This window comes from Symphalangus syndactylus, chromosome 6 (genome assembly GCF_028878055.3).
Source record: "Symphalangus syndactylus isolate Jambi chromosome 6, NHGRI_mSymSyn1-v2.1_pri, whole genome shotgun sequence".
In the NCBI taxonomy this organism is placed as follows: Eukaryota; Metazoa; Chordata; class Mammalia; order Primates; family Hylobatidae; genus Symphalangus; species Symphalangus syndactylus.
The window spans coordinates 120,050,997-120,075,432 of NC_072428.2; the positions used below are offsets into that span (position 1 = coordinate 120,050,997).

Genomic DNA, 24,436 nt, shown 5'->3' on the forward strand with positions numbered 1-24,436 from the left:
ATTTTTTTTGAGACGGAGTCTCGCTCTGTCACCCAGGCTAGAGTGCAGTGGCGCAATCTCGGCTCACTGCAAGCTCCGCCTCCCGGGTTCACGCCATTCTCCTGCCTCAGCCTCTCCGAGTAGCTGGGACTACAGGCGCCCGCCACCACGCCCGGCTAATTTTTTGTATTTTTAGTAGAGACGGGGTTTCACTGTGGTCTCGATCTCCTGACCTCGTGATCCGCCCGCCTTGGCCTCCCAAAGTGCTGGGATTACAAGCGTGAGCCACCGCGCCCGGCCTAGCAGAGATTTATTTAAAAAAAAAATTTACTTGATGGTCAAGAGTGTGGTAAAACAAACACTTCTACATTTCTGTGACAATGTAAATTAGTACAATTCTTTTGGATAGACACTCCCATCCCAAATTTATCAATAATTTTATGTACAGGGCTATTTAGTATACATTAAAAAGTTTTTTATAAATGAAAATGACTTAAACATTCAAGAGTAAATTATGGTATATCCATTAGATGAGTATTAAACAGCCATTAAACAGATTATTTTTGTGTGGCAGGACTATAATAATTTTCCTTCTATTTTACTTTTCCAATTTTCTATAAGGATCATATAGTATCATCTTGTGAAAAATTATTTTTAAAAGTCGTATTTGTCTGAGTTATGAATTTTCACTACATATATACTTTCTCATAAAAATTTAACTTGTACAAAATTTTCAAAATTCTATTACCTGCCAAAATTAATTTTAATATTGGATAACTAGTAGTATGGAATTTCATTACAAAGAAATATGTAAATGTTTGAGAGACCGAGGAGGGCGGATCACAAGGTCAGGAGATCGAGACCATCCTGGCTAACACGATGAAACCCTGTGCCTACTGAAAATACAAAAAATTAGCCGGGCGTGGTGGTGGGCACCTGTAGTCCCAGCTACTTGGGAGGCTGAGGCAGGAGAATGGCGTGAGCCTGGGAGGTGGAGCTTGCAGTGAGCCGAGATCACGCCACTGCACTCCAGCCTGGGCGACAGAGCGAGACTCCATCTCAAAAAAAAAAAGAAATATGTAAATGGATAAGGGCAGATAATGTGTTGGTTTCATCTCCAGAGAAGACTCCTCTTTTAACTAGCAGCTATAGAGATGTTAGTCCAACAAGCAGCGACAGCATCTGAAATGACCACTCTTCTTTTAACGCCCCTCTTATATTAATAGTTTTATGCTTCAAGAAGGAGTCAAAATTTCAATTTGTCAGTCCTGTTTCTATTAATTCTAAAAATTAGAACAAAATTTCACATTACTGTGGGAGTGGAAATGAAGGTTCCTACTATTCCATGGAAAGTGTCCATACTCAAGAATCATTTGTACTCACTGGAAAACAAAAAAAAGAAACTATGTGACAATCCCAGCTTTTAGCTTAGAGGACACTCCAACATGATAAAACACACTAAAACTCTAAAAGGGTATACAAAGGCCTCACACGAAGGAAAGAAAGAGGGAAAACAGGAGTAAAAGCAACTAAAGTAAAAAATTATCCTGGTTTCAACTTGTTTTAAAGACTGCTGAAAGATCGTAGATGGTGAACGTAAGTTTGTTATCTCTGCAAACGCTAATTTTTTCTCTTTCATTTCAAGATGTTGTGTTTAAGATATTGTGTTCTATTCTTGGTTTTTAAATGGGTGTTCTGGGCAAATCAAGTCTCAGTTTGCTCATTGATAAGTTTTGACTCATTAGATGATTTTTAGTATACCTCCCAATTCTAAAATAATGTGACTAGACAAGACAAGAGAGTCATTACCTTATTATAACCACTGACGGGCGAGTAGGTCACTCCAGGGCTATAAGAACCACTGCCACCTGAGGACAGACCTTGCAGCTGAGGGCTGTAACCAGTCATACAGCTGGTGGTGAACTTGGGACTGGTACTGGGCGAACGAGAAGGGCTATAACTCAACACACTCTGACCCTGAATTGAAGGGGAAGGTGGAGCGGGAGGGATTTGGGTTGCTGCCAGATCATGTGGAGATCTAGTTGTGGTCTGTACAACTAGAAGGAAAAAAAAGCAACATATGTGTATGTACATTCAAATAAAATTATATGAAAATATATTTAAGCAACTAAATCTTTTTCTTCAGGGAAAAAAGTTAAGAGTTACTTGGTTGTTAAATCACAGAATGTATTATTACCAAAGGACACAAATTAGGTGTTTACCATTTCCAGAGCGCAAAATTAGCAACTCAGCAAGTTAGTCATTTAATTTTAATTGCACCTAAACAATGGAACAAACTTCCATGAAATAGTTGAATGTATACAAGTAGGAATGATAATCATTGGTCATAAGACAATTTATTGTATCCTGCTTAAGATAGCTGATATCCCTTCCAGCTTTGAGTCTATGAAATGGGAAAATTAAACTGAGAAAGATTTATTGCCAACCTTTTCCCCGCCTTTCCAAGAGATATAAAACACTCACCAGCTGTTTTCAACCCTAAAAGTGTTTGCTGTCCAGGACTAACAACCAGACTTGTTGGTGCCACAGTATATTTGAAATATCTCCAAAAATCAAATAAAGCATTAAGGCTGAAGAGAGATGCAAGGGCAAGCTCTGGAAGAGAACAATTTTTTTTTTAATAAGGGGGGTGAGGAGGGCATCTATTGGAGAACACAAAAACCCTCTATACTTAGCAAACTAAAATTACCTTCTTTTTCCTCATAAAAACTATAATTTAATGAATGTTATGTGTAGGGTGGCTGGGCACAGTGGCTCACACCCACAATCCCAGCACTTTGGGAGGCTGAGGCGAGTGGATCACCTGAGGTCAGGAGTTCGAGACCAGCCTGGCCAACATAGTGAAACCCCATCTCTACTAAAAATATAAAAATTAGCCAGGTGTGGTGGTGCACACCTGTAGTCTCAGCTACTTGGGAGGCTGAGGCAGGAGAATTGCTTGAACCTGGGAGGTGGAGGTTGCAGTGAGCTGAGACTGTGCCACTGTACTCCAGCCTGGGTGACGGAGTGAGACTCCTTCTCAAAAAAAAAAAAAAAAAAAAAAAAAATTACGTGTAGGTCATTTACTAGTGAGTTGCAAAATAGCACTACTCCTAGCAACCCTGTACAATAAATATTTTCACCTTCATTTTAAATATATAAACCAACACTATTCAGAAGCCAAGTGACTCTTACAAGAGTAGAGAGTTAGTTAGTAAAGCCATGATTCTAACTGAGGTCTGCTGATTGCAAATCCCTTGCTCTTCCACCTATCTCCCTGTGAAAGACTTTAGATTAATGTGTATAGACTATGAAATTTACTTTAACATCCATAAAGACTCTTTATACCCAATGACTACGGAAGAGCAGACAAGAAGAGAGGAAAGAATGTGAAAACTGAGGAAGGCATCAATGGAGCAGAAATCTGGGCTGGTCTTGAAAGGTAAAAAGGTAGACACGCAGAAAGGGCATTTCAGGAGAGTGATAAAAACAAATCTCACTAACCTCTAACCTTATTTTTCTTCACAGAACTCATGATTACCTGAAGTGTTGTTTATTAATTTGATTGTCTAATAGAATGTTCCTTTCATAATAGCAGGGTTTTACCTTGCTCCCTTTCTGCTGTATTCCAAGTTTTTACAACCCGGCAGGCAGTCAAATACTTGTTGAATAAGGAAATGTATACTAAGCTGAATTAAACCTGAAAGCAGTTTTTTATTGGTAAATGTAAGTTACAGTGAAAATTAATTACTTACCAATATACCAGAGGGGCCAGTATGTCACATTGTAGTATGAACTAATCAATTTTCCAGTCCTGAAAAAAAATCAGAAAGGCTTTCCAAGGAACTTAAAAACACCAAAAATCAAAAACAAACACAAAAACCCGTGGAACCAGCCACTGGCTTCTTAAAAGTTTCATTTTTGGACTGATTAACTTACATTTCAGTATATATCATTCCAGCCATAGATACATTTAGGAGTCCCCAGGCTAAGACCACTTTCCTAGCCTCCGTTTCTTTTCTCATCTTGATGGTTCTGTCAATAAGGGAAGCACTAGGGTGTGCCTCCCCCTGCATCTATGAAAAAACAAAAAGCACAGGAATTAACCAAAAGAAACTATTGCTCCATTTAAAAACCAAATTTTGCATCCCTTATAAAGGTAACTGAAACCGCATATACCTTCTCTCATCTTTAAAATGTTTTATCAAAACTTTTTCCATTTTAATATCAGTATATGGAAAGGGAACCCAAAATTATGCATAACTTAACTGACATCACAGTGTAATCAACAGAGAAGTGGCTGGTTATTTATTTATTTATTTTGAGACTGAGTCTTGCTGTCTCCCAGGCTAGAATGCAGTGGCGCGATCTTGATTCACTGCAACCTCCGCCTTCCGGGTTCAAGCGATTCTCCTGCCTCAGACTCCCGAGTAGCTGGTATTACATATGCCGGCCACTGCGCCCGACTGATTTTTGTATTTTTAGCAGAGGAAGGATTTCAACATCTTGGCCAGGCTGGTCTCGAACTCCTGACCTTTTGATCCACCCGCCTCGGCCTCCCAAAGTGTTGGGATTACAGGCGTAAGCCACCGCGCCCAGCCGTGGCTGGTTATTTAAGAACAATTTAATACTTCCAATACATAAAAATGTCTTATTTTGTAATTTAAGGGTAATGTCTAGAAATACTTTGTGTTTCGTCTTTGGGGTATGTTACAAGGACTAGGCAAAAGGCTAATTTCAGAAACTCAGAATGTCAAGTTTTGGGAGACTATATTCCATATCCGCTATAAGTCATAAAGACTCTTCCACATCCTCATGCAGATGCCATTACTATCTAAACAACTCTGCACTTGGACAGCTGTACTCCAGGGCTCTCCCTTTTGTGTGTGGATAAAGGGTAAGGATTCAAGTTTTAGAAGGGCACGTACTCATGATAGTGGTGAGGGGAGTAAGAGGGAGAGAGGGGAAAACGTGCACTGTTTTGGTCCACATTTGGGATTTATAATTCCTTTCTTCAGCTAGGCTCAACTCTTACAGACCGTGCAAAACTTGTTCCAGCGACAAGCAGTCGTATCCCACAGAGGACAGAGGAATAGCTTTCGCGCCACTCAGTCCCCGCGTCCCAATTTCCCAGTCCAGAGCTTCCCTCCCCGGCTCCTCGGCACGAACTTCAGCAACCTTATTGCTTCTTTCTTCCCTTCCCCTAGATAGGCGGGGCGCCTAGCCACATCCCCCCTTGGCTGAACCCCGGACAGATCAGCAGGCGCGGAACTCCCACAACCCGCGTGGATTCCAAGACAGGAAGCACAAACATGACCCCGAAAACGCACCATGTCCTCCGGCCGGAAAGCGCAGGCTGGCGCCTCTCTCTCTGGGCACGCGCGAAGCCAAGCTCAAGAGGCAGGCGACCGGCAGGCGGCTCTGAAGTTACCGGAAGAACTTGGCAGTCTCTTCTCGCGAGAAAGGGAGGGGTCGCAGGCCCAGGCGCTCGGAGCGTTACCAGGGAAACAGGTCTCGGTTTTGTGGCTCCCACTCAGCTGCGGGAGAAAGCTAAGCAGCAAGATTCAGACCAGGCTCTGAACCCGCAGTAAAAAGTAATAATTATAACAAGCTGAATTTTGTATCTATTAATATAATCTTAGCTTCCTTAGGGCATTTATGGACTCATATGTGTAAACTGATTAAGTAGGGCGGCTCACCGCAGGATAGAGTGGCGTGATAAAGTGGCCAGACACCATCAGTGACAAAGCATTTCTTTCCCCTGTGTTAAAGTATCTATGTCAAGAGTTCTGACCCCATGTAAATTCTTTTTTTTTTTTTTTTAGCAGAGACAGGGTTTCGCCATGTTGGCCAGTCTGGTCTCGATTCCCTAACCTCAAGGGATCCGCCCGCCTCTGCCTCCCAAACGCCTGCTGGCCTCCCACCGCCTTTTGGGATTCGTGGCCCACCGCACTCGGCCTAAATTCTTAAATAATCTGTTTAAGAGGGTGCAGCAATAACAAGCACACCCAAAATTTGTTTTATCGAAGTTGCTAGTGGTTTTGAGGTTAAAAATAATAACACATTTTCCTATGTATTTTTTGGAAGAGCTGCTCATCCTGAGGAAAAGGTTGAGCTTTGTTTTATTTAGCACAAATACCTACAAGTGTTCCGCTGAGCCAGGCGCACGGATATGGAAAATAAGAGCTGCCTGGTTGCTACTCAGAGGACCTCAACCCCAGCGGAGGCCCACAGATGCATTTCGGGGGTAGGCGAGGTGGATGCGGTGCACCCCAAGGAGGCGCGTCCAGCCCAGCCCCAGCTCTTGTGAGCTTCCTGGAGGAGGTGACGCGTTAGAGAGTCCAGAAGCCCAGGGCCTGGGGACTTGTTCTGAAGTGTACTTCCTAATAAAAACATTAAGCCATGTCACAATAAGCTAGTGGATTATTACATCATGTATGTCCAATGGCCAAAGTTTTTCCTAAAATGATCCTAAGATTAATACCACGTGGTATTGTATATTAATGAAAATCAGCAGGTATGCTGTGCTCTTAAAGAGCTGTTTTTAAGTAAGTTTTATCATTTTTAGATTGCTTTAGCAGCAATGTTTTGCTCTAGTTTTAGATTTAGAGATGAACTAACTTGAAAATTGTTCAAAGCGAAAGGGCTCAAGGTACAATCAAAATTAGAATACCGACCGGGCGCGGTGGCTCACGCCTGTAATCACAACACTTTGGGAGGCCAAGGAGGGCAGATCACGAGGTCAGGAGATGGAGACCAGCCTGGCCAACACGCTGAAACCCTGTCTCTACTAAAAAGACAAAAAATTAGTCGGGTGTGGTGGCACGCGCCTGTAATGCCAACTACTCTGGAGGCTGAGGCAGGAGAATCACTTGAGCCTGGGAAGCCGAGGTTGCGGTGAGCTGAGATGGTGCCACTGCATTCCAGTTTGGGCGACAGAGTGAGACCCTGTTAAAAAAAAAAAAAAAGTTAGAATATCGGTTTCCCACCCTCTCCATATGTGACTCTTTCCTAAGAATAAATTGTATGCATTTGATGTAGTTCATAGTAGTTCATAAAGGGCACATCTGTGTTTTTCCCTCTTAATATAATCTATAAGTCGTTGTGCATTTATTCAAGGCTTAAAAAAGAACACTACTCACCAAATGACAGCATTATGTATTAGGGCTGCCATAACGAAATATCACACACAGGTGGCTTAAACAACAGAAATTTTTTTTTCATAATTTTGGAGGCTGGAAGTCTAAGATCAAATTGTCAGCAGGGTTGGTTTCTCTGAGGCGGGTCTCCTTGCAGACGGCCACCTTGTATTGTGACCTTGATTTCAGTGCTGGTGAATCCTTGCTGTCTTCTTGTAAGGATACCAATTGTATTGGATTAGGGCCCTACCATTATGACCTCATTTAACTTTAATTACCTCCTTAAAGGCCCTGTCTCCAAATAGGGTCACACTGGAGGTGAGGGGTTCAACATATGAATTTTAGGGAACACAGTTCAATAGGTAATACATTAGAACTGTCTATGATAATTTGCAATGGCATGATACATATAAAAGAGACTGAATTAAAATGAGTGGATACATTAAACACTTAGACGTAACAATAGAAAACTTGTATGTACAAGTTTTAGGAAAAAAAATTAAGGCAGAATGCACCATATTGAGGTATGGGGGATAAACATTCACAGGAGTAATTTGAATAAGCCTTCCACAAACTTAGAAATCCAAGAAGCATTTGTCAGTTCCTAGAACAGTTGCTTAAGTATATGTCATAATAGGTTGCCAAGGAAATTGTCATACATCATAGAGGGAGTGAAGTAGTTCCCAATCATCTTTATCCCTTTAAGCATGGTTTATTTTCTGAGCAAGGAGCCATCATGGGAGACCTTTTTTCCTTATTTTGGGAGGTAGATCCTCCCCCCATACCTTTAAATTGTGCCATTCCAAATCAGAATTATGAATGCCGGAAGGATGACCCTTGTGGGACCATAGGGAGCTTCCTGCTTTGGTATTTTGTTATCGTATTTGTCCTGATGTTCTTCTCTAGGGCTTCTGTCTGGGTAGGATATCTGTTTTTCATTTTAAATAATATGTTTACTGTACACTAGGAAAATTTCCATAAAATACATTTACTATACTTTGATGAAACTACTTTTAAAAGTTGTTTAGTTTTAAAAATAATGCAATCTTATTTTGGAGAATCCAGGAATATGGAAAAGGATGAGAGGAAAATATAAAGCTACAGTTATCCTCTTTCCCAGAGATAACCACTGTTAACATTTTGGAGTATGTTCTTCCAGTTTGTTTTTTTTTCTCTCTCTTTCCCAATATATCTCTCTCCATTTCTCTATCTTTGATCTTACATGGTTGGCATTATATTGCATATATTTTCATATCCTGCTTTTTAGGCTTAATAATATATCAGAAATACTTCTTTATATTCACTCAGCAGCACTTTTAATGACTGCATAATTTTCTATCTTTTGATTGCACCAAAAAATTCTGTAAGTTTGAAACATTCAGATTGTTTACAGTTTATCCATATGCTATGTAATGCTGGCATAAAGCTCCCTGCTGGTTAATGACTTCCAAATCCCTTTTCTAGCCATGTGATTCTAATCAAAGATACGAAAGTTTTCATATTGATAGGATACATGCTGTAGGATTTTGGGGTTTTTAGAATGAGGCAATACGCTTTCTGCATAGAATAAGATGCAGAACTAGACTAAACAGAACTAAAGTCACCACTAAAATGCCATCGTCTTAAGAATGAGATATCCCACTTTATCAGGACTGTGATGCTTCCAACATGTTATGAGTAACCAAGCTCTTTTTTTTTTTTTCTTGAGATGGAGTCTTGCTCTGTCACCCAGGCTGGAGTGAAGTGGTGCAATCTTGGCTCACTACAACCTCCGCCTCCCGGATTCAAGTGATTCTCCTGCCTCAGGCTCCCTTGTAGCTGGGACCACAGGTGCAAGCCACCACGCTCTGTTAACTTTTGTATTTTTAGTACAGATGGGGTTTCACCATGTTGGCCAGGCTGGTCTCAAACTCCTGACATCGAGTAGTCTGCCCGCTTTGGCCTCCGAAAGTGCTGGGATTACAGGCATGAGCCGCTGCGCCCAGCCGTAACCAAGCTCTTATAATTCGCTGACATAATATCCTTGCTGGCCATTAATACCAGGCTGATGATTAAGAAAACCACCATCATTTAGCATTATAGCCAGAGGCCTGGGCTGGCAGTAGTCAGTAAGACTTAGTGCTCTATGAGCTCTGGATGGGGTGGAGAAGGTTTGTTATGTCCATGCCAGCTGGATTCCATTCTAATCAAAGACTCTTTGATAACCACCACCTCCTGGTGAAGAACTTTCATCTAAAGTCTAAATGCTTCTTAAGGTAAATACTTTGCCAAAAGGAGATTTAGAATAGTGATAGCTTATATGTGTCTTAGACTCCCTAGCTAAGTATATTGAATTTGACCTGTCAAGCAAAGCTACTTTAGAAAATTACCAAAAAAATTGAAATTGATCAGTGGCAATTTCATCATGAATTAAGAGGTCTAAGCTATTTTTTTTATTTTTATTTTTTGAGATGGAGTCTTGCCCTGTCGCCTAGGCTGGAGTGCAATGGCACGATCTTGGCTCACTGCAACCTCGGCCTCCTGGGTTCCAGCGATTCTCCTGCCTTGGCCTCTCTAGTAGCTGGGATTACAGGTGCGCACCTCCACGCCGAGCTAATTTTTGTATTTTTAGTAGAGATGGAGTTTCACCATGTTGGCCAGCCTGGTCTCGAACTCCTGACCTTGTGATCCACCCGCCTTGGCCTCCCAAAGTGCTGGCATTACAGGCGTGAGCCACCACGCCCAGCCCACCCTAATCTATTTTTCTGCTGCCTTGCTTGCATCAGCTCTTGGGAGTCATACAGCCTTGAGCTTCCAGGACCTCAAGAGAGCATGTGGTCCAGCCTCCTGTTTGTAGGCAAGTAAGTTATCATTATCCCTTCCCCACCATTTTTTATTGATAAGGCCCAAGGAAATTAAGTGACTTGTCCAATGTCACAAAAGTGTTAGTGACAGAAGGGGAATATACCCAGATTTCCTGTCAAATTATTTGTTTGCTTCAAAGCATAGTTTGAAATGTCCACTTAGATCTACTCAATCCTGATTAAAACCTTAATTATTTTAGAGGTTTCGTCTTTCACTTTGTACCCTTGTGGCAGCTACAATTGGCTGGATTGCTTCTTATGAAAGGTCCCAGATTTGAAATCTGAGAACCATATGAGAGCTAGTAAAGGAGGATGGAATTTTTCCTTCACTTTGAACTTCTTCATTTTCTCTGCTAAACTATGAGGTTTTATTTACAAACCTTGAAGTAATGGTAAAAGCGCGATGGAAATATGGTGGTAATTATCCTGCAACATGAAGCACGCTGATTTCCTCTGAATTTGCCACTTTTTAAAGCGGCATTTACCCTTTTGCTTTCAGACTATAAATACTATATTTAGTTTATATTTTTATTTTGTGTTTATTCAGATTGCTAGTGCTGGTATTTTTCTGGACAATAGTAATCCAAACTCCTTATTTTGCTTATGTGGAAACTGAGCTTAAGAGGTGTTAAGTGGCTTGGAAAAATCAAGAGTTGTTAGTGGGAGAAAGAGAGCCACGGCCCTCATTTTCTACTCTGCCCCTCAGGGCAGGCACTCCTGCTGTTTTCACTCACTGAGTCACACACAAAGACAGTTAATAAAATGCTTTTCGTAACCACAGTTCATACGATCCCACTTAGTTTAATGCAAAATCTTTCTTTTGATTTTGTGGTTATGTTTTGATTTGACATCAAATGTGAGAGCTTTCTGTGGAAATGATATAAGCCTAATAAGTGTTTTTAAACACCTTCTCCCATCTATTACAAAAGTACACATTATATAGAAAATGTGGAAATTATAGGGCAGAAGACAAAATAAAATAAAAATCACTCCAGATTATGTAGAAATAACCAACTACTGTTAACTTTTAGGTTTATAAACTTCCAATTATTTTGGTTTCCTTTATGTATATTAAATTTATTTTTTTCCTTTTCTATAACCTAATCTAAGTGATACATATTAAATTTAAAATATTTAAGCCCATTCCAAAAGCATTTTTTAGAAAGTGGTATCTTTTTTTTTTTTTTTGAGACAGAGTCTCGCTCTGTCGCCCAGGCTGGAGTACAGTGGTGCGATCTCTGCTCACTGCAAGCTCCGCCTCTCGGGTTCAAGCCATTCTCCTGCCTCAGCCTCCTGAGTAGCTGGGACTACAGGTGCCCGCCACCACACCTGGCTAAATTTTTTGTATTTTAAGTAGAGACAGAGTTTCAGCGTGTTAGCCAGGATGGTCTTGATCTTCTGACCTTGTGATCCACCCGCCTCAGCCTCCCAAAGTGCTGGGATTACAGGCATGAGCCACTGTGTCTGGCCAGAAAGTGGTATCTTAAAAGAGAACTCCGCTTTCAAGATTTTTAGAGAATGATTGCTGTAACCCAGGAAACAAAAAGACACCTCATTAAAGATGCTTGCCTACCATTGCAGAGATCAGATATTAAGAAAAGCATGAGTACCGAACTATGGCACTTTTCATCCCAAAGAAACTGGACTTCCACATAAATTCATTTTTTTCCTAATTGTAGACAATTTGAAAAAATTAGAAGAGAAAAAGTCCATTTCACCACTTAAAGCCAACCACAGCTATCACTTTTATGTGCTCCTTAAAGTCTTTTTTTTCATATTTTAAGCTAATTTGTGCTCATGCTGTATATACAAATTTGCATCTTGATGTTTAACCCAGTGTGGTAGCACACTTATTCCCTCATGTTATGACATACTTTTATTATAATAATTTTACAACTGTTTATTATATAATTGTACCATAATTTACTTAAGCCATTGTCTACTTTTGAACTTTATATTATCCTAATTATGCTGCGATGAATGTTTCTGTGCACAAAGCTTTCTTTCTTCTGAGGGTTATTTCTTGCTGATAGATTCCTGGAGAGAGAATTATATGTCAAAGGTGTTAATGAAAATTTCTAGTTTTTGTTATTTTCTGAAAGAGTTGGTTTATATCTGTGTCTTTTGGCAAAATCACTTTCAGCATCAGAAAGTGGGACACTAATCTGAAAAGTGGGACAAATATTTATGGAGTATTGGGGGGCAGAATATTTGAAATTGGAACTATTCAAAGAAATCCATTTCTTTCAGTTGCCGTATTCACAAATAATATATTATGATTACATTTTGGAGGAAACTTTTGGAGGGATTAAGGAGATATTAAGTTCATGAATTCAGGTAAAGATCTTTGTGTATGGTAGATGTCTTCTATCTTAAAGAACTATCAATACCTGATCAAATGTCCTTTAAAAACTAAACTAATTTGGGCCGGGCGCGGTGGCTTACACCTGTAATCCCAGCACTTTGGGAGGCCGAGGCAGGTGGATCACCTGAGATCAGGAGTTCGAGACCAGCCTTGTCAACATGGAGAAACCGTGTCTCTACTAAAAGTACAAAATTAGCCGGTTGTGGTGGTGCATGTCTGTAATCCCAGCTACTCGGGAGGCTGAGACGGGAGAATCACTTGAACCTGGGAGGCGGAGATTTCAGTGAGCCGAGATCACGCCATTGCACTCCAGCCTGGGCATACAGAGCAAGACTCTGTCTCAAAAAAAAACAAAAAAACCAAAAAAAACCCGAAAAAAAAACTAAACTAATCTGAGTACTATCAAATTTTTTAAAACACTACTTCTCTGTAATGTAAATGGGTACAGGAAAGCTTTATAAGCTATAGCTCCTTATCAGTGTTGTTTTCTCTCAAGTCTGCTCCATTTTGCTTGGTCCAAAACATTTTGGTAGATTCTGCTATCAAAGCATAGTCTTAATGGGAAGTGGAAGTAGGATCACTATAACAGGAACTCAATACATACTGAATTAGTTTATTATTTAATTCAGTAAATACTTGTTTAAACTGAATGTTTAAAATTAGACATTGTCAGGCTGGGCCCGGTGGCTCATACCTGTAATCCCAGCACTTTGGGAGGCCAAGGCGGGCAGATCACTTGAGGTCAGGAGTTCGAGACCAGCCTGGCCAACATGGTGAAACCCCGTCTCTACTAAAAATACAAAAATTAGCCGGGCATGATAGTGGGCACCTGTAATCCCAGCTACTTGGGAGGCCGAGGCAGGAGAATCACTTGAACCGGGAAGATAGCGGTTGCAGTGAGCTGAGATCATGCCGTTGCACTCCAGCCTGGGCAACAGAGTGAGACTCTCCAAAAATAAATAAATAAAATAATAAAAAAAAAAACCAGACATTGTCAATGGGCCTCAGCAATAGTGTTTTATAACAAGTACATATTATCAAAAAAACAACTGAGATCACTCTTACTAACCTATGTTTCTGAAACAGATGTCTGGGGATAAAAAGGATGAAGGCAGTGGGACAAGTACTTCAGTAAGGAAAGGTGAGAACCAGTGCATATTTGGTGTTGGACTATGAGGGGAAGAATATGTGTGGTGCTGCACGCCTGTAGTCCCAGCTACTCAGGAGGCTGAGGCAGGAGGACTGCTTGAGCTAAGCAGTTCAAGACCACAGCTTGAGCAACATAGTGAGACCCAGTATCAAAAAAAAAAAAAAAAAAAAGAAAGACAAAGAAAGAAATTTGTGCTGAGTGTGGAAAGCAAACAACAGAGATGAACAGCCAACAGCATTGTCTGACTTTGTACACTAGAGAAGGCCCATTGGGATTGGGTGAGTTTTTGCTTTTGGACTTCCTAGTGCAGAGGGACAGTTTAGCTGCTTAGCAAGAAGCTATGAATTACTGGGAGGTGGAACTCAAGTTCTTTTTTCACTCCTTAGCTCTCTCCCTTCACATTGCTTGCCCTTCCCACATCCTCATGGTTAGTGCTATTATAGGATTATGAACTGTCTATGACATCTTTTTCAATGACCTATAAGCAGTGGTGCGCTGGTAAATGTTTAACAACTGGCTCTTCGGCCGGGCGCGGTGGCTCAAGCCTGTAATCCCAGCACTTTGGGAGGCCGAGGTGGGCGGATCACAAGGTCAGGAGATCGAGACCATCCTGGCTAACACGGTGAAACCCCGTCTCTACTAAAAATACAAAAAAAATTAGCCGGGCGTGTTGGCGGGCGCCTGTAGTCCCAGCTACTTGGGAGGCTGAGGCAGGAGAATGGCGTGAACCCGGGAGGCGGAGCTTGCAGTGAGCCGAGATCGCGCCACTGCACTCTAGCCTGGGGGACAGAGAAAGACTCTGTCTCAAAAAAAAAAAAAAAAAAACAACTGACTCTTCAAAACTCCTGTGTGTACATATGCTTACTAAAAATTTTACTGATATAAAGGTTGCATGTCATCTCAGCCCCTCCGGAGGCTGAAGCAGGAGAACTGCTTGAGGCCAGGAGTTCAAGATCAGCCAGGAGAACATAGCAAAACTCTGTCTTTTAAAAAAAGAAAATTAGCTGGCATGGTTTTTCGCACCTGCGGTCTCAGCTACTCAGGAGGCTGAGGCAACAGAATCACTTGAGCCCAGGAGTTCGAGGCTGCCAGTGAGCCATGATCATGCCACTGCACTCCAGCCTTGGCGGCAGAGTGAGTCCCTGACTCTAAAAAATAAATAAATAAAAATAAATAAATATATATCACACCATTTATAAATAATAAAATATACAATACTCCTTATGGCCAATTTCATATAGACAACTGATTCTCACAAAACGCTCTCCTTGATTTTTGCCAGACCCTTGCACCTTAGCCAACCATGGTTGCAATTGATGAACAAGTATAGTTCCAGCGTGAATGTTATTTTCCTCTAAGTTAAGGAGTGAGATGAAAGTGAAGCAGAAGATAGATGTATGTTGGAACTTAACTTGGTTGTCAGTGATGTGAGTGACTTCTTTGCTGGAATGGATAATAGTTCTAAAATACTGGAAGAATATTTCCTCATTTTGCAGGGTTAGTCACAATGTAGTGGCTACAGGGATGATACTGAAATGTAATATGTAATCTGCATTAGTAACATATTCTCCATCATTTTCTTAAGCCTAGACAATCAACAAAGCCATACATCAAGCCCTGATGTTTAGTGTTTGCTGATTTTCATGGTATAAATACTTCCACCAAAGCTGATTTTAAGCTACCCACATCATGTCATTGAACATGGAGTTGGGAGGAGATGTGCAGTAGTGCACCCTTAACATAGAATTTCCGCCGGGCGTGATGGCTCACGCCTATAATCTCAGCACTTTGGGTGGCCAAGGAGGGTGGATCTCCTGAGGTCAGGAGTTCGAGACCAGCCTGGCCAACGTGGCAAAACCCTGTCTCTACTAAAAATACAAAAACATTAGCTGTGCATGGTGGCACGTGCCTATAATCCCAGCTGCTAGGGGGTCTGAGGCAGGAGGATCGCTTGAACCTGGGAGACAGAGGTTGCAGTGAGCCGAGATCGTGCCACTGCACTCCAGCCTGAGCAATAGAGTGAGACTCCATCTCAAAAACAACAAAAAAAACCCAAAAAAAACAGCATAGAGTTTCCAATATCCAAATACAAGGGACATAAAAAACCAGAAGAGCACACAGCATAAACAAATGTGGTAAGATAATTAGGAAGTGATGGGTTTTGAGTATTACCTCCATTTTTAGTAACTGAATTTATTGTAAGTTGGTATAATTTAATTTTTAATAATGGCTATGTTTAACCATCTCGCAAAATTCCTGAAAGTTTATCAGCTCTTCTGAGCGGGTACAAGCCAACTTCCACACACCACTACATAAAGGAAAGATCCTTCTTAGTTCCTGCTCCCCAAATCACATTCATATACGTGCTTGAATCTTTAAGACTTCAATTTTTAAAGGAAAAAAAGGGTTCTTCCCTGGAAAAGTTTAGAGATCTTTTCCTTTGATCTTATGTTTAGCATCCACAAAACTTCAAAAGTGATATGTCAAGCATCTATCTAAGCTCTCTTGTCTGTAGGAGTTGGGATATGGTACTAGAAAATGCAGTCAGCTGCCAACACTTGCAGGTGACTGGAGAAAAGCAATGGCTTGACAACTGGCCACTAAGAGTGAGCTCACACATGCACAGGCTTCTTAAGTAATAGGAATTTATAGTAACCAACAATATTACTAACTTGATATGTTTCATTGGTTGTTAGCAAGCAAAGAGACTTCCTGTAAGCGGCAAAGCAAAGATGGTGCCTGGGATCCCTCACAAACAATGAAGAAACCAAAGCAGAACCAACTTACCCCTGTAACCAACTCAGAAGTGGCTTTGGTCAATGCCTATCTTGAACAAAGACGAGCCAGGCACCAGTCTCAGTTCAATGAAGTGAACCAGAACCAACATGACAGTGATACTACGGAATGTGGCAGTGAAGAGTCTAACTCAGAAGCCTCCTCGTGGAAGGAGAGTGAAAGCGAACACCACCCATCACCAGACAGTATTAAGAGGAGAAAAATGGCTCAGAGGCAAAGGAATCTGGGAAGTTACCAAATGAGCGAAAGGCACTGCCTCCACTGCAAAGCCTTGAGAACCAATGAATGGTTGGTGCACCATTCCCAACAAAAGCCTCAGTAACACCGCCAATGAAAGGAGACAGTCAAGAGGAAAGTTCCATATCTGACATTAACACGAAATTTAGTAAATTTTGAATTTTATCACGTTCTTCCCTCACTTGAAGCCAAATGAAAGAGATGAATAAAACATGAAAAATCACCAGAGCTCTAGGTGAGGAGACTTTTACAACAAAGTCTCTCTACCAACAGACAAAAACATACTTGGAACCCAAGAGGTAAAATCTCACACAATTCTTTGTTCAAAAAAAAAGGCCATCAAATGTGTTTATGGCACCATTGGAACACCAAAGATCTGTATCTGCTATGATTTTTTTATTTGGAAATAGCACAAGACAGATATTTTATGCCTTGAGTGTATGTATTTTGTTTATGTCTGTAATATGAATAAGAAAGCTCTTTGAAAATATTTATGTTGAGAAACCACTTAAATGTATTCAGATGTCTTGCTTATCTGACTGACTGAATGAACTAGGTGAAGTTGGCTGGAATAGAATTGCCCCATCCTCTCTAGGTTTGACCCTACAAGAACTGTATTGCCACACATGTCAGCTAGGGGCTGGTGTGGAAGAGGAGCTCAAGAGGCTGGAATAAGATCTGATTCCTGGAGTAGGGAGGAGAGGCAGCATGACCCAGAAGGCGGTTGGGCAGTGGGCTACCCACGGTTGTCGTCCACAAAGTACATGGCAAATGTTAAAGGAAAAATTATTCTGACACTTGTCAAAATGGTCAGGAGGACTTCATTCAAGACTCTATTGCAATAGAGAGTAGAACTTGAGCTCCACTCTGAATACAACAAGGATAAGTGGGGATTTATAGCCAGGAGCAGGTGGAGGACGTCACAGGATGGGAAATTACTAAAGAGAGACATCAAACAGAGAGGGATTCCTGCTAAAGTGACCTAACAGGATTCATGCTAAAGGCAGGCCAAGGACTTACACATCGAAAGTGGAAAATGAGGCCAGGCATGGTGGCTCACGCCTGTAATCCCAGCACTTTGGGAGGCTGAGGTGGGCGATCACTTGAGGTCAGGAATTTGAGACCAGCCTGGCCAATGTGGTGAAACCCCACCTCTACTAAAAATACAAAAATTAGCCAGGTGTGGTGGCACATGCCTGGAACCCAGCTACTTGGAAGGCTGAGGCACAAGAAAAGCTTGAACCCAGGAGGCGGAGGTTGCAGTGAGCTGAGATTGTGCCACTGCACTCCAGCCTGGGCGATAGAGTGAGACTCTGTTTAAAAAAAAAAGGGGGGGATGAGGAATTTGATTAGTTATTAAGGATGGGGAGACTCTCGATAAACTTATCCAGTAGGATTCTTGCCAAAATTGGATTGGGCAGGTCAAAGACAGGATGGAGTCAAGATTGAGGCCTATTTGAGAAGAGGGCTCAGAGGAGCCTGACTAAAGTTTGGCCAAAGAGAGAGTCTTTGTCACAAGTTAGGCACAATCTAGGTATAGTTGGGGCTAGGTTTTCTAGTTAAGTGGGGCCCCCAGGTGTGGGGAATGTAAGCAGGCCTAAGTAAATGGGTGGTCAATCTGGAGATCATCTTCCCAGAATAGAAATGGGAAATAGGGTGGATGGCAGGACCCCAGCTGGGATAGAAAACAAGGCCCAGATATCAGAGGAGAGGGCTGGCAAGGACAAGATAAAGCAGCAGGGTCCCTTATCATGCCGCTACAGTTCAAAGCAGGGCCTAAGTCTTGGGGGAAGCTGGGTGCAGTGGCTCACACCTGTAATCCCAGCACCTTGTAAGGCTGGCAGGAGGATTGCTTGAGCCCAGGAATTCGAGACCAGCCTGGGCAAAATGGTGAGACCTTGTCTCTTGAAAAAAGAAAAAAGTCTTGGGTAAGGACTTGGGTACTATGTATGGTTAAGACTACAGGCTAATACTAAGGACTGAGACTTTCATGGGAGACAGGTAGAGGATAGGGACAGAGACCAGAGAGCTGTGACTTTGGGCCCATGAGTCATTCCTGATAAGAGCAGATTCCTCAACTGAATACAACAAAGATCCTTGGGAGGCAATGAGGGAGTCCCAACAACTGGGACTAGGCCACTAGAATCCACGAAACGGTAACATTTCTCAGCCTATTTCTGGAGGCTTTGTCTTATTCAGATTGCCTCAGGATTAGAACAGGTCTGAAGGCACAGGTGAGAAGCAGTGAAACTGTCCTCACAGAGTTAACAAGAATTCTAGACAGAAATATAGTTATAAATAAGCACTAATCAGGCTACACTTTGACCCACTTCCTTGTAACCCAAAGTCACTAGATCCTGACCATTTGTATCCCCATTGTTCCTACAGATGGGATTTTTGACATTAGTATTGTAAGTCTTTTGTTTAAGAATTGCTTAAGATGTTTTTCAGATCCCAGATTCTAAGGAAACAGCTAATGCTAACCAGCTTGAAGAACCCATCTCCCTGTCCATGACTTCACGCTGCACTCTTTGACCCCTCAGTGATCTCCACACTTTGGCCCACTCCATAATCCTGAAAAACCTAGCCCCCAAATCCTCAGGGAGATGGATTTGAGGTTTCCTGTCATCTCCTCATTTGGCAGACCTATGATTAAACCTTTCTCTGCTGCAACCTGGGGTCTCAGTGTATTGACTTGTTGCGCGTGAAACTGCCTTTGCAAAATCATGACAGTAAGAGAAATCTGACATAGTTGACTCCATCTTGCTTCTGACCTTTAAGCTGTCCTTAGCCATTCCTGGGCACAGGCCAAGCTAACTTTGGGAGGAATTTACAGTTTAACCTTAAAGCAAGGATGAAAATACCCCTTCCCCAAACTAAACCACCTTTGTAAAACTAATGAAAGACCACAAAATTAGGATTATGAGAGGATCCTGAATTCTGAGAAGATGTAAGCATAGTTTCTGTAAACTCTTACTGCTCAGGAGTCATGTGGCCAGAGATGACAAGGTTTGTGTTATCCCCAGTTGCTCCTATAGATAACATCACCATTGCTCCTATAGATAACATCACCATTGTAGAACCTAAAATTGGTTTTTTGAGATGTCTTTCAGACTGACCCCACCCAGACCTGTGGCGCATGACTCAATTGGTCCTGTGGCCCCATACAGAAGCGGACTGGGTGCATGAGGACCATTTTCCACACGCCTGTGATTTCATCCCCACTCAACTGGCAGCACCGATTCCCTAGACCCTTGCGCACCAATTTACCTATAAAAACTCTGGCCCCCGAGCCTTTGCGGAGACTGATTTGAGTGATAACTCCAGTTCTTCTGCATGGCCAGCCTCATGTCAAACTCTTTACTGCAATTCCATGGTCTTAGTGAATTGATTTTGTCTAGGCAGCAAGCAGGAAGAACCTGTTGGGTGAATGCAAGCTTATCAGGCAGCAGACCTATTATGGTTACAGCAGAACAACTTCGAGATTCAGTAGTTCAAGCATTGACCTTTTCCACAAAAACTTTCCTTGATCCTTGACACACTCCTCCACTTTGTTCTCTCAGGCAGAACTCACTTTGCCCTCCCTCATCCTCCAGTGTGACTGAAAAGTTCTTTCTCAGCATCTTTATCTTTTTTTTGAGATGGAGTCTTGCTCTGTCGCCTAGGCTGGAGTGCAGTGGCGCAATCTCGGCTTACTGTAACCTTCGCCTCCCAGGTTGAAGCGATTCTCCTGCCTCAGACTCCCGAGTAGCTGGGATTACAGGTGCATGCCACCACGCCCAGCTAATTTTTGTATTTTTGGTAGAGACGGGGTTTCGCCATGTTGGCCAGGCTGGTCTCTAATTCCTGACCTCATAATCCACCCGCCTCAGCCTCCTGAAGTGCTGGGATTAAAAGGCGTGAGCCACTGCGCCTGGCCATCTTTAACATTTTGATGAATGCATTTGTTTGCAAGTCTCTGTCCCCAACATATACTTATCCACCCTTTAAGGTAGAGTCCATGATTTGTCATCTTTGTATCTCTGTAGCCTAGCACAGTGCCAGACAACATGACAGATAAATAATGCAGTTGAATCAATATATTATACAAAGAGATTCCTGAATGTAAAGTGGTGGTTAGGGGAGCTGGGGAATCAGAGGTAGAGGAATCAGGGCAAGGGCCAGTATCCACAATTTAGTGAATAATTCTATTTCCAGCTTGATATGATCAAGGTGCTTAAATTATCCTAAGTAGTACCCTCCCTCCAAACAGCAACAACAAAAGAACCAAGTTTAAAATATAGCAGTAAGTTGCAGAGGAATGATTTAGACCCAAGTCATCTTGCTTCAGAGTTTGGGCTCTTAATTGCTATGACCTTAATCATAATCTGAAGATAGAAGGTATGATTTCAAGGTAAGTTAATCACCACTTCCCCCACAGTCATAAATGTTGTCTAAGCAGATACAACCTCACCAGGATCTATTGGAAGAGATGGACAATGGCGATTTTCCAAATAACAGTAAGGGCCCATGCACCCAAATGTTTTGCTTGTAGATAGAATAGAAACCAATGACACTATTACCCAAAGAGTCACTTTTCCTAGTCTTACTCATAGGACTAGAAGAGTTGGGGGGCTGAAGATGGCTGTCTTTAGGAAAAGGGAATCAGGATTGAGTTAAGTATGGGGGTATTATAAATCCTATAATATGGGGTTAGCCAGGATAATCTGAGTACATGAAACCAAAAACAGGCTAAACATAGCTGGGAGGATTATCCAAAGCCAAGGAGAGAATTGCACCAAATCAAAGGGACAAGGCAGAAACATGGTAGGATGAAAAGCAAAAGCATAGCCAGGTGCTTTGGGACTGGATCAGTGAACAAGGTGCACAGCTGGTCAGGTGGGAGCTGGCTCATGAAACTAGAGCTGCCGGCTGGGCACTGTGGCTCATGCCTGTAATCCCAGCACTTTGGGAGGCCAAGGTGAGTGGATCACCTGAGGTCAGGGGTTTGAAACCAGCCTGGCCAGCATGGTGAAACCCCATCTCTACTAAAAATACAAAATTAGCCAGGCATGGTGGCACATGCCTGTAATCCCAGCTATTCGGGAGGCTGAGGCAGGAGAATCACCTGAACCTGGGAGGCGGAGGTTGCAGTGAGCTGAGATTGCGCCATTGCACTCCAGCCTGGGCTACAGAGTGAGAGTCGGCCTCAAAAAAAGAAAAAAAAAAAAAGAAACTAGGGCTGCTAACACTAGTCACGTTGGTTGTTGCTTTTGTGCAGTCTGGTGTGGGTTCTTAGGGTGGCGTCCCTGGGTTGCATAACAGTCCCCTCTTCAGTCCTTCCTTGCTGGTTGAGATAAACTAGGCCTTCTCTGGCTTTCATGGTCAAAGCCTGTAACCTGTTTGGGTGGCTTGCTTGAGGGAGGCATAAGATTCTCAGGCTGGCCTCCTCTCTGTGGCCCATCCATGCAGCTGAGCATCAGAATGACTTCTGTGGCGATGTCCAGCTACGTTAAGTATCACGATTCTTTTTTTTTTTTTTTTAGACGGAGTTTCCCTCTTGTCCCAGGCTGGAATGCAATGGCGTGATCTTGGCTTACCGCAACCTCCGCCTCCCGGGTTCAAGTGATTCTCCTGCCTCAGCCTCCCAAGTAGCTGGGATCACAGGTGTGCACCACCATGCCCAGCTAATTTTGTATTTTTAGTAGAGATGGGGCTTCTTCATGTTGGTCAGGCTGGTCTTGATCTCCTGACCTCAGGTGATCCCTCCCGCCTTGGCCTCCCGAAGTGTTGGGATTGTAGGCGTGAGCCATCGCTCCTGGACAGGTATCACAATTCTTATTAGGAACTGGGATGCAGGGAACTATGGAATGTAGAGAAAGGTCACTGTCCAAACCAGTATCTGCCCTCCAGGACGGGGTGGTGTGGCTTTGGTGGGAGGAGAGATGAGTCAGTAGGTTAAATCTTACCAATAACAGCAGCAACAATAATAACAATATTGGAAATGAGTAACATTTAGAGCAGGGGTACCCAACACCCAGACCATGGAACGGTACTGTTCCGTGGCCTGTTAGGAACTGGGCTGCACAGCAGAAGGTGAGTGGCAGGCAAGCCAGCATTACTGCCTGAGCTCTGCCTCCACCTTCTGTCAGATCAGCAACGGCATTAGGTTCTCATAGGAGCCCGAACCCTATTGTGGACTGCACGTGCGAGGGATCTCAGTTGCGTGCTCCTTATGAGAATCTAATCCTTGATGATATGAGGTGAATCTAATGCCTGATGATCTAATGCCTGATGATCTGGGGTTTCATCCCCAAACCACCCGCCCAGACCCCAGTACCTCCAGTCCATGGAAAAATTGTCTTCCATAAAACCTGTCCCTGGTGCCAAAAAGGTTGGGGACTGCTGATTTAGAGATGGCTTTTCATATGCCAGGCACAAGGCAAGCAATTTATAAAGATTATTTATCCTTCACAATCCTGCAAGATAGATATTTCAATTTTACAGGTGACAAAAGTAAGGCTTGGGGTAATTAAATAACATACCCCAGGTCATACAGTTGGTAAATGGGGAGCTGGGCCTTGGTCTTGTCTGACCAAAAATATTTTTTTGTTTTGTTTTACCATGATAGAACATTATCCATTAAAAAATTTATTTTTTATTTTTAGAGATGGGGTCTTGCTTTGTTGCCCAGGCTAATGTCAAACTCTGGGCCTCAGGGAGGCCAGGTGCGGTGGCTCATGCCTGTAATCCCAACATTTTGGGAGGCTGAGGCAGATGGATCACTTGAGGTCAGGAGTTTGAGAACAGCCTGGCTAATGTGGCGAAATCCCATCTCTACTAAAAATATAAAAGTTAGCCAGTTGTGGTAGCATATGCCTGTGATCTCAGCTACTCTGGAGGCTGAGGCAGGAGAATCACTTGAACCTGGGATGCAGAGGTTTCAGTGAGCTGAGATCGCACCATTGCACTCCAGCCTAGGCGACAGAGTGAGACTCTGTCTCAAAAAAACAAGACAAAAACTCTGGGCCTCAGGCAGTCCTCTTGCCTTGATCTCCCAAAGTGCTGGGATTGCAGGTGTGAGCCACTGCACCTGGCCTATTATCCAAATTCTTAATGAAGAGCAACTGATAAAAACTTGGGACACCACATACCAAATATCAAACCAAGTGCTGAGAGAGCAGAGGACTATTAATGGATAACAGAGCCAAGAGTCAGAGGCTGAGCAGAGTTAGAAGCAGAAGTAACCTGGAGAGGTTTCACACTGTGTGGTGGTGAGGTCTTGCAATCACCTGACAGGTTCTTCCTGCCCACTGCGCAGACAAAACCAATTCACCGAGACTGTGGGATTGCAGTAAAGAAAGAGTTTAATTAATGCAAGGCAGCCAAGAGGCAGGACTGGAGTTATCACTCAAATCAGTCTCTCCAAGAACTCAGAGGCTGGGGTTTTTATGGACAATTTGGTGGACAGGGGGTTAGGGAATAGGTACTACTGATTAGCTGGGGATGAAATCACAGGGATGTGAAGAATGGTCCTTGAGTGTTGAGTCCGCCTCTGGGTGGAGGCACCACAGGACCTGTTGAGTCACAAATCAGGAGTCTGTGGGGTCAGTTGGTTGGCAGAATGCCAAAGCCTGAAAAACACCTCAAAAGACCAATCTTAAGTTCTACAATAGTGATGTTATCTATAGGAGCATCGGGGAAGTCACAGATCTTGTGACCTCTGGTCACATGACTCCTGAGCAGTAACGGATTGTAGAAACTATGCCTACATTTTAGCAGAATTCAGGCTCCTCCCATAATAAACCACTTTTGCAAAATTGTGCCTGAGATAGTGAAAGAGATCTAATCTAACTGACTACACCTTGCTTCTAACCTCCAAGCTGTCCTTGTTGGGCGTGGTCTGAACTAACTTTGGGAGGAACTTAGTTTATAGTTTATAGTTTTT

General features: G+C 42.6%; 2 protein-coding genes across 5 annotated transcripts in view; one reads left to right on the plus strand and one right to left on the minus strand.

Moving 5' to 3' along the window:
* Nucleotides 1-6,356, minus strand: part of TMEM209 (transmembrane protein 209) — a 43,688-nt gene extending 37,332 nt beyond the window's left edge. Inside the window, exons 1-6 of one of the 3 annotated variants that reach the window (XM_055283981.2) lie at nt 6,123-6,356; nt 5,310-5,529; nt 3,919-4,055; nt 3,735-3,793; nt 2,464-2,595; nt 1,789-2,036 (exon numbers count right to left, since the gene is read on the minus strand). In XM_055283981.2, coding sequence (XP_055139956.1) covers nt 1,789-2,036; nt 2,464-2,595; nt 3,735-3,793; nt 3,919-4,055; nt 5,310-5,312 — 579 coding nt within the window. In that variant the 5' untranslated portion in view covers nt 5,313-5,529; nt 6,123-6,356. Of the gene's footprint in view, nt 1-1,788; nt 2,037-2,463; nt 2,596-3,734; nt 3,794-3,918; nt 4,056-5,018; nt 5,168-5,309; nt 5,530-6,122 lie in introns of those variants that run through there. The other 2 variants (XM_055283986.2, XM_055283982.2) reach the window with 2 other exon arrangements.
* A 1,447-nt stretch (nt 6,357-7,803) lies between these two features.
* On the plus strand, nt 7,804-17,016 carry SSMEM1 (serine rich single-pass membrane protein 1). Of its 2 annotated transcripts, none has more exons than XM_055284003.2 (3): nt 7,804-8,037; nt 13,413-13,467; nt 16,173-17,016. In XM_055284003.2, the coding sequence occupies exons 1-3, from the start codon at nt 7,855-7,857 to the stop codon at nt 16,592-16,594; spliced, it is 660 nt and encodes a 219-aa protein (XP_055139978.1). In that variant the 5' UTR covers nt 7,804-7,854; the 3' UTR covers nt 16,595-17,016. The 2 variants fall into 2 exon arrangements, with proteins under 2 accessions (XP_055139978.1, XP_055139980.1); XM_055284005.2 differs by lacking the exon at nt 7,804-8,037 and adding an exon at nt 9,312-9,373.
* The last annotated feature ends 7,420 nt before the right edge of the window (nt 17,017-24,436 follow it).

Bases quoted from the DNA above. Each gene is read 5' to 3' on its own strand.
- SSMEM1 (XM_055284003.2), top strand. From the start codon at position 7,855: ATGGGAGACCTTTTTTCCTTATTTTGGGAGGTAGATCCTCCCCCCATA. The intron at 8,038-13,412 runs GTAGGATATCTG...TTTCTGAAACAG, and splicing joins TCTCTAGGGCTTCTGTCTGG to ATGTCTGGGGATAAAAAGGA. The intron at 13,468-16,172 runs GTGAGAACCAGT...ATTGGTTGTTAG, and splicing joins AAGTACTTCAGTAAGGAAAG to CAAGCAAAGAGACTTCCTGT.